General features: G+C 54.9%; 1 protein-coding gene across 1 annotated transcript; it reads right to left on the bottom strand.

Moving 5' to 3' along the window:
* Nucleotides 1–5,715: 5,715 nt before the first annotated feature.
* On the bottom strand, nucleotides 5,716–11,954 carry CDCP2 (CUB domain containing protein 2; the record flags this gene model as incomplete). Its single annotated transcript, XM_080624066.1, has 6 exons — nucleotides 5,716–6,030; nucleotides 6,212–6,390; nucleotides 8,671–9,024; nucleotides 9,481–9,825; nucleotides 9,931–10,278; nucleotides 11,879–11,954. 6 exons carry the CDS (start codon nucleotides 11,952–11,954, stop codon nucleotides 5,716–5,718), a joined length of 1,617 nt encoding a protein of 538 aa, XP_080480192.1.
* Nucleotides 11,955–12,331: the final 377 nt, after the last annotated feature.

The raw sequence follows: 12,331 nt of genomic DNA, 5'->3' as shown, positions 1-12,331 counted from the left end.
TGCTCCCCAGGGCTTCCTTTGGAGCTGGGGGATTTCAGGGGGGATGCAGGAGCTTGGGAAGAAGGATGAAACCCCCAAGCTGTTCACCCAGGCAGCAGGGTCTGTGCTCACAGAGGGAGTGCAATGCTGCACGCCACCAGCACTGCTCAGAGACACAGGGCTCAGCTCCCTGGGTGTCACGAGCAGCCGGTTCTCTGCACCCCAGTCCCAGAGTGGGAGACCCGAGTATAAAGACTGAAGATACACAAATACCCTCAGAGCAGAGGAACAGGGGGAGAGAGAGGGAAGAAATCACTGCAAGAGAGCTGTGAGAAACATTTAAATACATCTCCCCTCCTCTTTCTCAGCACAAGCCTGACATGGGGGAAAGGAGCACTATTACATCTACAGCGTGAGGCCAGACAGCACCCATGTCTTGATAGTTTGCTGCAAGAGGCTCCCCTGAGCATCACTGGCACCCCCACAGAGAACTTTGTGCACTACATAGGACAAACCACCAAAGGGTAGTGGCCTGGTAAGGGGCGAGCACCCAGCTTGTGCTCAGGAAGCTGCTTCTTACTGCAGCCCCCAAGGTAACACACTGGCCATTCTATCTCCAGTTCAGAGAAAGGCACAAGTCAGCAGAACTCCCCTGTGCCCCTCGGGGCACATAAATCTCAAGTGAGCAGAGCATGCAATGCTTCTGCTTACCAAAGCATCAGGACATCCTTTGTTTTGTCCAAGTGTGGAAACCTGGGGGCTATAAAGCATTCCTGGAAGGAGAGGGACCCGAGCTACCTATCACAGCTGAAACTGCCTTGGGAAGAGGAAGGCCATCAAATGGGTTTGTAGCCCTTGCAGAAGCAGGGCCAGACCCTGGGGGCTCCAAAACAGCCACCAAGGTATCACACAGCCCATAGCAACTCCCAGAGCTCACCCTGCTGCAGCGCTGCTCAGCCTCCTGCCTTCCTCACATTGGATGGAGCCAGGGGACTGGAGGGCAACAATGACAGCTCAGGCAACCCAGCACCCTGCTGCACCCCATCTGCATCCCTTCCAGCCCCACACTGCCCTGCTTGCCTGCCCACAGCTTTGGGGCATCAGAGACACTCAGAGCCAAGAGTGGGTTCAGCTGTGTTGAGTTTGCACCCTCAGCAGAGCCCTGCACCCTGATGGCCATCGCAGCACAATGCACCTGAGCCTGCACCTTAATGTGCTTGCAACAACCCTGGTGTTGTGGATCATGACACCACGGCTCACTGGGAGCCACAGTGGGATGCTCCATCCCGCTCAGCATCCCAGGGCTGGCCCCGTGCCTCTGGGCAGGGGGAGCAGGGTCTTGTGCCAACAGCAGTGCCCATTGGGGCACTTCCACCATCGTTGTACTTGCCCAATGCAGCAGCACATCAGCACATCCCACCAGTGTGACACATAGGGAAACCTTTCTGGGGAACAGAGAAAACACGGAGAGCAGGGCTGGGATTTTTAGGATGTTTTAGCCCAGCTTCTCTTCAGCAGCAGCGATTCCCCAGGGAGGAAAAGGAATAAACCCATGGATCTCCTGGGGGCTTTTCCAGTCCTGGTTTCTATGATCTGTGATTCTCACCAACAGTGCCTCACCAGAGCCGCATGAAGACGTTTGCAGGGAGATAAGGGAGGCTCTCCCTCCCTCCCAGCAGCACAGCCTTTGTCTGCTCCGGAAAGACGCCACTGCACATCCATAAGCAAAGCCAGGAAATGGGGCGGCTGCATTCAGCCCAGCAATCGAATCATCAGGCTCTAAATAAATAATCAGATGAGTACCAGGAATGCTGCCCATGCCTGCTGCTCTCCCTGCCTGCTCGGGAAGCACCGGGCAAGGCTAAGGAGGGAAACTGAGGCCCGATGCGTGGGGACCATGGTGGATGGCGGGAGCGCTGGTGATGGGTTCCTGATCCCTGTTTGCAGCTCATCCGAGTGGCTTTTACATGAGAAAAGGGTTTGTTCCACACGATAACCAGGGCAGTGCTGGACTTTGTACCCACTCACAGGGATCTTCTCCCACCCCCGCTGTCCTGATGCAACCTCCCATGCTGGGGTCTTCACCCACACGGATGAGGATGGATGTTCTTGCTAAAGGAGAGCTGCTATGGGTGCCACCCTGGTCCATGCCATGGCCAGGCTCAGCAGCAGCACATGGCAGGGAAACCCTTCTGGCCACAGCGATGTCCCTTGATCCCTTTCTGGGAAGCTTTGGTTGCATGGAGGAGATCAGATGAACACAGATTTCTTATCAAGATTCATTTCCAAGGCCAGAGCAGCTCCAGCCCCTGGTTATGTCTGTCCTTCCTCCTCCTGGCCCCTTTCCATTAGCTCTCCCTGCAGCTCCTGCTCATTTTGCATCACATCCCTTACTGCAGTGACAAACAAGCTGGTGCCTCCCTGATCCCCGCTCCATGCCGGGTGTCCCTGTCACGCTGTGCACAGAGCCCCATTGATGGGGAAAGGTCACCCGAGGCCAGGAGGGTGATGGCTACAAGGAGCTTTTGTGCTGGGTGTGATGGGGACAGGGGTGGGGATGAGCCATGGCACTGCTGCCAGCTCTTTCTGTGCACTGTGTGGGATGCTCTGGGATCAAGCCTCAGCCTGCAGCATCACATTCCTTTGCTGTTTGTAGCCCCTTGGAAAGGGGTGCTGGGGAGGGGGATACCCCAACACGGTGGTGGGGAAGAGCTAGGAAAGCTCTTGGGTGATTTGGGAAGCAGGGAGTGCAGAGGCAAGGGGGATAAACCAGCTGGGAACACACTTGGGCTGAAATCCAGAGGCGATTATCACCAGCAGCGCAGGGATCTGGGGAGGCTTTGCAAAGCCACAGGCACATCGCGAGCCATTCAACCATTGCTGATTTGGATGGAAACCAGTCCTGCATTAACTGGGGAAAGGTGGTGCTCCCATGTCCCAGCCACCAAGGCAGGAGCACAGTCAGGGCCTCAAATGTTCTCTCTGTCCCCATGATGTCCCCTTTGCCCCACGCTGCTGGCATGGCACTCTTTGGGGTCCTCAAGCTCGGTGGCATTGCTTATCTGGAAGCACAGAGGAATCCTGGCCAGTGCTGGTGGTGACACCTCCAGGTTTCCTGCAGAAGCAGCTTCCCAGGGTGTCAGATTGGGAACAGAAAGGGAGATCCCTGTGTATTGGGACGAGGTGGTTTAACAGGGGATGTCAGCGAGCTGAATCCTGCGGGGCAGGGACAGCCTGGACGCCACAACCTGATGGAGAAATGAGAGGCTGAGACACGTCAGCGCATGACTGCAGGCTGAGGAGGGCTGGTGCTGGGTGAGAATGGGAAGCTTGCCTTGCTCCGAGGGGGAAGACTGGCTTGAATGACTCACTGCTGGTGGCAGCCACAGACGCAGCTGTGAATGCATCCAGGAACAAGCCAGGAGAGGGTTTTTGTAAGCCTTCAACTGCATTAATCACCCAACCATGAGCCCCCGGGGTGATGCTCTGTGGGGCTGGCGATGCTGGGGAGCCCCTCAGCTCAGTGGAGCAGAGCTGCTCCCATAGCACCACTCCTGTATCCACACCCGGAGATGCTCGGGTGGCTTCAAACAGGAGCCAGAGCTGGAAGCCCTCTAGGGATGAGCACAACAGCAGCCTCCTTTGCTGCTGGGCTCTGGGACCAGGTCCAGCTCCTTATTTGAGTGCAGCACCACCAAGAACCCAGAAAAGCCTTTTCCCCTGTAAATCACAGGGTGTTGAAGCTCCGGCCGGGAGAGGAGGTGCCCATCCTGCAGGCGAGGGGCTGGATGCTGCTGGATGCTGCGGGCTCCCACCAGCACAAGTGGCCTCAGCATCCACCTGTTTCAGCATAACCTGGGCTGCTGAGGAGGTTTAATTGTATCTTTAATTCATTCAGGTGTCCAATGTTGTAGCTATTGTCTCAAGCTGACAGTTATGTACCCAGCAATGAAGTGGCAGCAAGGCTCTGCAGGCAGCAGCGGGGTCTGGCCTGGTTTCCCCTCTATGTACAACACACGCTCTCAAAACGTTGCCTTAATGGAGCTTAACAGGGCTGGCAAATTCTGCACTTGGAAAGCTCGTGTTTGCCCATGTGTTGCACCAACAAACACCAAATCAATGCAGGCTCCAACAACAAAGGCTCCTCATTAGGAAGCATGCGAGGATTTGTGTCTTCTTCCCTCCCCGGACACCCTTTTAGGCATCCATGGGATGGTGCAAACCAGAGTCATCATCTTGATCATCATCCTTTTCCTTTACTGCTGTTTCCTCTAATGCCCTGATGTACAGAGCTGTCCCAGAGGGTGCGGGATGCAGAACATCAGTCAGGAAAGCCTTTCACCTACAGGACTGACCTGGATCCAGCAGCAAGAGGGGTTTGCTGTGTGATGCTTTACAGGAAGAGCTGGTACCCTCCTTAGGATGGATGCACATTTAGAGGCAGTGCTATCAAAAAAGAAGCTCCTGGATTACCCACTGCCCCCAAGCTCAGTTTTTCACCCTTGAATGACCGCATTTGGACATTTTAAGATCTCTCCCTGCACCACAGTGTGTTTCACACGGGTTACACCTGGCTCTGAGGGCTGCATTCACCCTGCTTGTGCAGCAAGATTTCACATTGGCTTTGTCCTACGCTGGCTCTGACCCATGCCAGGACAAACACAGGCAGCTCTGTGATAGCCACCCCGTGTGATGCTGAAAGGGAATATCCTTTGTGTTGGGGTAGGGGTTATTTGGCCATCAGTCGGTAGCAGCCGTGCTCCTGGGGAGGAAACCAAATCTTCTGGAGGTGTAGCGACCACAGGACTCCTGTTTTCATGCTCTTGGCCGCTGGGCTCACCCTCTGCAGGGACCAAGGGCAGAGGTTTGGTGTCACTGAGGTCCCAGGGGAGCCAGCCCCTCGTGCCAAGGCTGTCTTTACAAGGCTTCCAAAACCTCCAGGCTCCAGTGTCTCCCCAGGCTCTACGGCTCTTCTTCAGACTCCAGGAGTGATGCTGGCACAGAGCTCACAGTGGTGGATGCCTGGATGCACTGGAAAGGAGGAAAACACAGAGCAGAAGAGAGATCCTTCTCCTTCCCTCCAGCTGCTGAAGTGCTCAGGAGAGTCCTGAGAGCAAGTACAGGGTTAGATGGCATCTGAAGATCAAAACACGAGCTCCAGGGTGTGGTGAATGCACCTCATCACATCACATCCAGAAACACAGCCTGGGAGCATCTCCATGAGCTGCGTCTGCATGTGCCAAGTGGAGGTACCTACAACACAGCTCCACGGTACCCCCTGAGCATGGGTGGGAGCATGGATAATATTTGTTGGGAATACCACCGTATTTGGGGATGGTCTGGACCTTCAAGAACTCAGCTAGAAATAACCGACAGGATGACTTGCAGCCATCAGCAAACAACGTTACTTTCCCGAAAGCAGCAGCAGCACCAGAGGGAAAATGAACTGAAGCAGGTGCGGGAAGAGTTAGGAAGTGCAAGAATTGCATTCCTGAGCCAAATGGACAGATTGAGACAGAGGAAAACAAATCGGGAAGCGAAACGGCTGCCTATTGCCTGGATTATTCAGGCGCTGTGGGGAGGTGGAGGTTGGGTTCAGGCTCATTCGCAGCCTGGGAGCTGTGTCTCTGTTTGAGCATCTCTGGTAGAGCTCAGCCTGGGGTGAGGATGGGGTTTGGGGTGCATTTCCACCCTGTGCAGGGCTGGGATTGTCCTGGGGATGTGTGGAGCAGCATCCTACAGGAGCACCAGCCCCACCACCGCGATGACCATGAGAAGCCCGGCCAGGATGCAGATGCTGATGAAGACGATGTCACTCGTGTCCTGGCTCTTGATTTCATGGGTGTCCATTGCTTCCTCCTCCTGCTGCTGGGCATCCACCAGGTTTTCTGCCTGCCTGAGCCTGGATGGGTTGGAGCCGGTGATGAGGGTGACCGAGGCTGCCTTCCTCTTGGGCTCACACTGCACCTCGTACTGGTGGATGTCCTCCTGGTCACCCGTGGAAAAGTCGATGTAGAGGGTGCTGATGATGACGGATGTGTTGTTGCGTTTCTGCAACACAAGGGTCATGTCTCATCAGCTCATTTCCACAGGGGGTCGACTGGGTTGGCCATAGATCGGACCAGTATCAACTGGGAAGATGGGAGGGAATGCCCCTCTGCAGCCAGTGTGACCGACACAGGGCTAACCACCTACTCAGCCTGCTTTAAAGGCAGCTTTGCCCATGGCTTACCTGGGATTCAGTGCCGCAGGTGTCAAACCTGGTGTGTATCTTGAAGTTCCTGCCAACCACCTGGGCTGCACAGGACGGGGTCCCCAAGTAAATCCTGTTCCTCTCCAGCTGGGCCAGGGACTGCACTGGGATCTGGATGTGGAAATCTGTCCGGGTGCAGCTGACGTTCATGGGCACAACTGTAGGGACACAAAACAAGGTACAAGGGAAGGTCCAGCAGTTTTCAAAGCTCGCTGTCCTCATCACACACAAAGCAGGCGATCAACAGAACTGGGAGGAGCAGGGACATTGGCCTTGTGAGTTTGCCATGCGCCTCTCAGTCACTGGCATTGCATGTAGGATTCACAGGGTGGGTTTACAAGGGTGCTGGGAAGGGACTCTTCATCAGGGACTGTAGCAATAGGACAAGGGGAAATGGGTTAAAACTGAAACAGGGGAAGTTCAGGTTAGATATAAGGAAGAAATTCTTTACTGTGAGGGTGCTGAGGCACTGGAATGGGCTGCCCAAAGAAGCAGTAAATGCTCCATCCCTGGCAGTGTTCAAAGCCAGACTGAACAGAGCCTTGGGCAACATGGTCTAGTGTGAGGCATCCCTGCCCATGGCAGGAGGGTTGGAACTGGATGATCTTAAGGTCCTTTCCATTCTGTGGGCATCCTCCCAGGGGGATTGCCCAGTCCAGGTCCTGTCCCTCATCAACCCTCCACTGCCCCCAGGATGTTGTTATTGATGGGGTCTGAAGAACAGTGCATGGAGTGAGCTGCTGTTGAGCTGCCCTTGATGCTGAGATGAAGAGCAAGGCAATGGGGAGCCCAGCCCCTCTCCATCACGCTCCCTCTGGCCCCTCTGGATGCAGAAAGCATCCATGCTGGGAAAGAAGCAGGGAGGAAAAATGTCCCCCTCTTTAAAGTTAATCCTTGCTCAGCTTGAAGCATCCACTTGGGCAGTATGAATTATTGAATTATTCCAGCTCTCTCTGAATAAGGGATAAATAAGACACAATAAAATCAATACGGAATAAATAGTGTCACTTTGCTTCACTTAGTGCATTATAAAACCATTAGAAGATTTACCAAATAACTAAAGTGCATTAGATCAAGAGGAGGAGAAAATGGATCCTCTCTCCCGGCATGAAGGCTTTCATTCGAACGGCCATAAATCACACACGCCCAGCCCAAGCCAGGCCCTTCTGTGGGCCCAAAAGGAAAACATCTGTGTAACTGGAGAGCAGTGGATGTGGAGGCTGAAAGGAAAACACCTACATGGCTGAAGGGCTGTGGATGTGGATATGGAGGTTGAGGTGCTCCTTTGCCGCCAAGGGCAAAGGGAGAAAGGCAGGAGCCTTGGGCAGTTAGGAGAAGTCACATCCTCTCCGTAATGGGGCTTCCCCCTGCTCTTCAGCATCCCATCTATCTGCAAGCTCCTCCATTGGGAATGGGGTTTCTCCACGGTCAGACACAGCGAGGCCAAGACTTCTCTCCCTGCACAGTGCTGTAAACCAGTAAGAAACAAGCAGGACAAGGGCAGTGCCTGACCTACATCCCTGTTAGATGTCTGGTACAACCTCCCTTCCTCCAAAGCCTTGGGACAAAACTCCATCCCATCTCTTACTCCCAGAGCCACCTACCCCCAAATCCCTTTTGGTACACTGGAAACAAAGAACATTTTGGTGCTGAGGGATAAAAGCTCATAAACCCATGGCCATTCGCCCCCAGCTCCTGTGCCACTGGTCCAGCAGCCCTGCTGTGGCTCCAGTCTGCCGGTGAGGCTGCTCCTTTCTGAATCATCCCTGACTCACAGGTCAGCTCAGATGTAATCATCTTCAAACACAACAAACACCATGAACTGCCTGGCTTCTGAGGTGCAGGGGTTGGCACATACACGAGGAAGGTCGCACACCGCTCCTCCCACCGGCTGCAGATGCACTGGCTGGGATACAGGGCATGCTGCCGGCAGGGAATGCTGAGCAGGCCTGGCTGTGTGGATTTGGTAGTGCTGAATCCCAGGGATCCTGTCCCTGTGATGCTGCAGGTGAGGATGCTGTTTATGTCTGCCTGCTCAGCCATGTGCCACTGGGGTTGGAGCATCTTGGGGAGCAGGGAACAGGGTGGTGACGCTGGAGGTGGTCACCTCCCTGTGGGCTTTGGTCCCCTAGAATCCGCCTGGGTTTTGTCTGCTTCAAGCCCTAAGGGAGCAGCAGGAGCATGGCAGCGACACATACACAGGGAGAAGAAGCTGGAAAGCATCTCCTGAATACTAAACATGATGTGCAGCATGTGTGAGATACACTCTGCAAGAGCTGGAGCTCACCCACCGCATCTTCTCCACCCCATTCCTGAAGAGCCACGTGCTCTGCTCCTGCAGGCGGGTGTCTTCACTGCACAGTCCTCATAGAAATGACATGGTCTCGGGCATATCCCAATGGAAATAAAGCACTGAGAGCCCCCAGGTCAGATCTTACCTCCCACATAGGCGATGGAGAAGCCCCTCCTGGCCATGTTGCGGTCAGTGTGGAGCACCAGCAGCACCCGGTTGCTGCGGGAGGTGATGGGCGCCGGGCTCTCCTGCCCGCACCACTGCCCCAGCAGGGACCCATTCTCAGCACCGCTATCAAAGGCAGACACATGGTCATAGTCACAGCCCCCTGTCAGGCTGCTCTGGCCCTCCAGGTCCATGTCCAGGAAGAAGATCCTGACCCGGTAGCCCGGGGGCAGCTGGATGCTCCACTGGCACTTGAGGTTGTTGGGGTAGAAGTTGGGATACCGAGGGCTGGAGAAGTTCCCTTTGATGGCGGTGAACACCTCCTGGCACTCGCCTGCCCAGGGAGAAAGGGGAAAGGAAAACATGAAGCCAAACCTGAAGCCCCCAGGTGTGGATGAGCTGGCAGGTGAGCAGTCACTTCTTTTGTTGGTAAAGGATGCTCTGCCCTTTACCTCACTGCTCCCTTGCATTTAGCCAAGGGAAACCTACTAGTTAGAGGGGATGGCAATGCCCAAGGTGGCCAAAGTCCTACAAGAGCAGATGGTTTTCACCCATATCCACAGGGAATGGCATGAGCAAGGAGAAGGGTGGCTCTTGCTCAAGAGAAAGACAACCTGGGGCCTGGGATAGCCACAACAGTGCCCTTTGCATCATATGGTGATGCATCCTCTCATGAGCTCTCCCCTTTACTGTCATCCCTTGCTGCCATGGGAGGTAAGAGCATCACCACCACCCCAGGGACCCATCCCCACGTCCTTCCCACTGCCCCACCACCCCCAGCCCCCCACACCTGAGTAGAAATGGGCTTTGAAACCCCTGCCGCCGATGTTGAAGTCCGACTTGAAGAGGATGAGGAGGTGCGTGCTGGAGGACACGGTGCGGGGCGGGCGGGCGCTGCCGCAGTAGCGTCCCAGGCGGGGGGCAGCGGCAGTGGGGCCATCAAATACAGCCACGTAGTCAAAGCCACAGCCCTGGCCCCCCTCCACCTGGAAGTCCACGAACACCAGGGTGAGGGGTGTTCCACCATCGGGCGCGCCGATGCTCCAGCGGCACTCGGCATCATTGGGGTAGCTCTCCGGGTAGCGAGGGCTGGTGATCTCCCCTGACAGCCCCGTCAGCTGCCCACCGCAGGCGTCTGTGGCGAGACACAGATGATGAGGGTGATGGGGAGGACCATTCAGAGAGATGGATCATTCAGGACCATCCAGGATGCTCTGCCACCTCCATCCCTTCCCGATACCTTTCCGGTAGGCAGCAGAGAAGCCGCGCTTGGCCACGTGGCGATCGGAGCGGAAGACAACAGCCATAACGTGCCATGCGGAGGAGAAGGGTGGCGGGGGGCTGCGGCCGCAGAAGGTGCCCAGGAGGTTGCCCCGGTCCTGAGCAGCCCCGTTGTAGACCTGGAGGTAGTCGTAGGCGCAGGTAGTGTGGTACTCGAGCTCGAAGTGGCTGAAGGAGAGCAGGATGGAGGAGCCCTCGGCCACCACGATCAGCCACGTGCACTCCGTCTCATAGGGGTACAGTCCTGGGAAGTTTGGGCTGGAGAAATTCCCAGAGGGTGCCGAAAGCACCCCCCCACATTTGATGCCTGGAGGACACAGAGGTGGATGTGATGTCCCCTTTCCAGGGGAAGACTGGAAGAATGGAGGTGGGGTACACAGCACTGGCTCCATCCCAGCATCAGCACCCTGCAGACCTCTGCTGGGCTCAGCCACCCCTTCTCCTTTCTCCCATGTGTCCCACCATCACCTTTCATCCCTCCATGTAACCATGCCCTTGAGCTTGTCCTGCCAACAACAGCACAGCATTCCCCTATTTATTGCTGGGAAAAAGAAAGGAGGAAGTGAGCTTTAAAGTGAGTTTTCAAGGGTGCCCCATCTGCCCACCCCTTCAGCTGTGTGCCTCCCGCTGGTGATGCTCCCCCCATATCATGGCAGCATCGATGAATTCAAGCTGGGAGGAATAGGGGTGAAGGGCTCGATGTGCTCAACAATGAGTTATGCATGTATGGATCGATTTGATAATGAAATCTTTATCCTGAGACATGGTTATTATAAAATAAGGCGGGGAGGGGAAGGCTGCCACCTGCCCCTGGGTCTGATTAGGGCTGAGGTGAAGAGGCTGCTATCGTGGGCACATACATCATGTCTGCGAGGGATGCAGACCCTCTGGGGCCCTCAGGAGACATGAGCAGGTTCCCATCAATCTGGGCCAAGTATACTGCAAATCAATAGTGAGGCAGCACGCATTGCTTTCCATCACACCCACTGTGCAGTGACCTGCCAGCGAGCGGGGTCCTGCGGATGCCTGGGATGCAGCACAACAGCAAATGGGTAAAGGGGTGTTTCCACAAGCAGCAAAGCTGGCCAGATCTAAAATCATCTTGCTCATTACTGGGGATAGGCAATAAAGTCATATGGGGCTCGCACTAAACGAGTGATGTTATTGATATAACCCTGCCCTGCATCCCAGGGATGGTTTATCCAGGTAAAGTGAGAGGTTTATTGCACGCACAGCAACATACACATGCATACACACGCCCATATACATACATATACATCTGTGTTACAATGGCCTGTAGTGAAAGGACAGGGGAGAATGGCTTTAAGCTGAGAGAGGGGAGATTGTGATGAGCTCTTAGGCAGAAGCTCTTCCCTGTGAGGGTGCTGAGGCGCTGGCACAGGGTGCCCAGAGAAGCTGTGGCTGCCCCATCCCTGGCAGTGTTCAAGGCCAGGTTGGACACAGGGGCTTGGAGCAAGCTGCTCTAGTGGAAGGTGTCCCTGCCCATGGCAGGGGTTGGAACTGGATGAGCTTTAAGGTCCCTCCCAACCCAAGCCATGCTGTGATTCTATATTTATATAGGCATGTGCAACCCCAGAAGTTAAGAAACCCTTCAGCAAAGCACCTGTACACCACAAAAGGACATCCCCTACCTGCAATCTTCAGTAAAACAAGTGTGAAGCAGCAGAACAAGCATGGAGCGGTGCCCCGCACTTGCTGTCGCACATGGTGGCTGCAGATCCCAGCTCCTTCACCCAGGCCAAGCTGAGGGAAGCAAGTCCCTCTCCCTGGGACCTGATCGCACCCAGAGCCACTGCAGCACCCACAATCAGCCCTCTCCTCCCCAGGTACCACGGACGCCCATGCAGTGGCTGTGTCCCCCGTAGGAGCTGAGATTGGGCTCTTACCTCTGCCTGGAGCATCCCCGAGAGCCCCACACAGCACGGTCAATGCTGCCAGGCAGCCTGCCCCCATGCACCCCATCCTCCAGCAGGTAAATGTCGCCTCAGCAGCACCCGAGCATCCTTTTGGAGCTGTCTATCTGGGAAGGAAATAAATAACTAACTAACTAAATAAAAAAGCAGGAGGCCTGTAGAATTAATAATGGAATGAATAATTCATCGCTTGTTTGAATTAAGAGCGGCAAGGCAACTTGATCTATTCCTCCCTTCCTTCACTCAGTTTTAATGATCTGGATCAAATGTCCCAAGGATTTACACTATACCAGATACCTTGTCAATACACTATATTTAGAAGAGATATTAATGTTTCAGATATGGTGTATAACGGCAATAAGTCTGGGCTGACAATATGCCCTTAAGGGGCTATGAAAATAATATAGCTCGCCAGTCGCGCCAGTG

The sequence above is a fragment of the Psittacula echo genome, assembly GCF_963264785.1.
Source record: "Psittacula echo genome assembly, chromosome: 7".
NCBI classification, from domain to species: domain Eukaryota; kingdom Metazoa; phylum Chordata; class Aves; order Psittaciformes; family Psittacidae; genus Psittacula; species Psittacula echo.
This window is presented reverse-complemented; position numbering and strand designations above follow the sequence as displayed.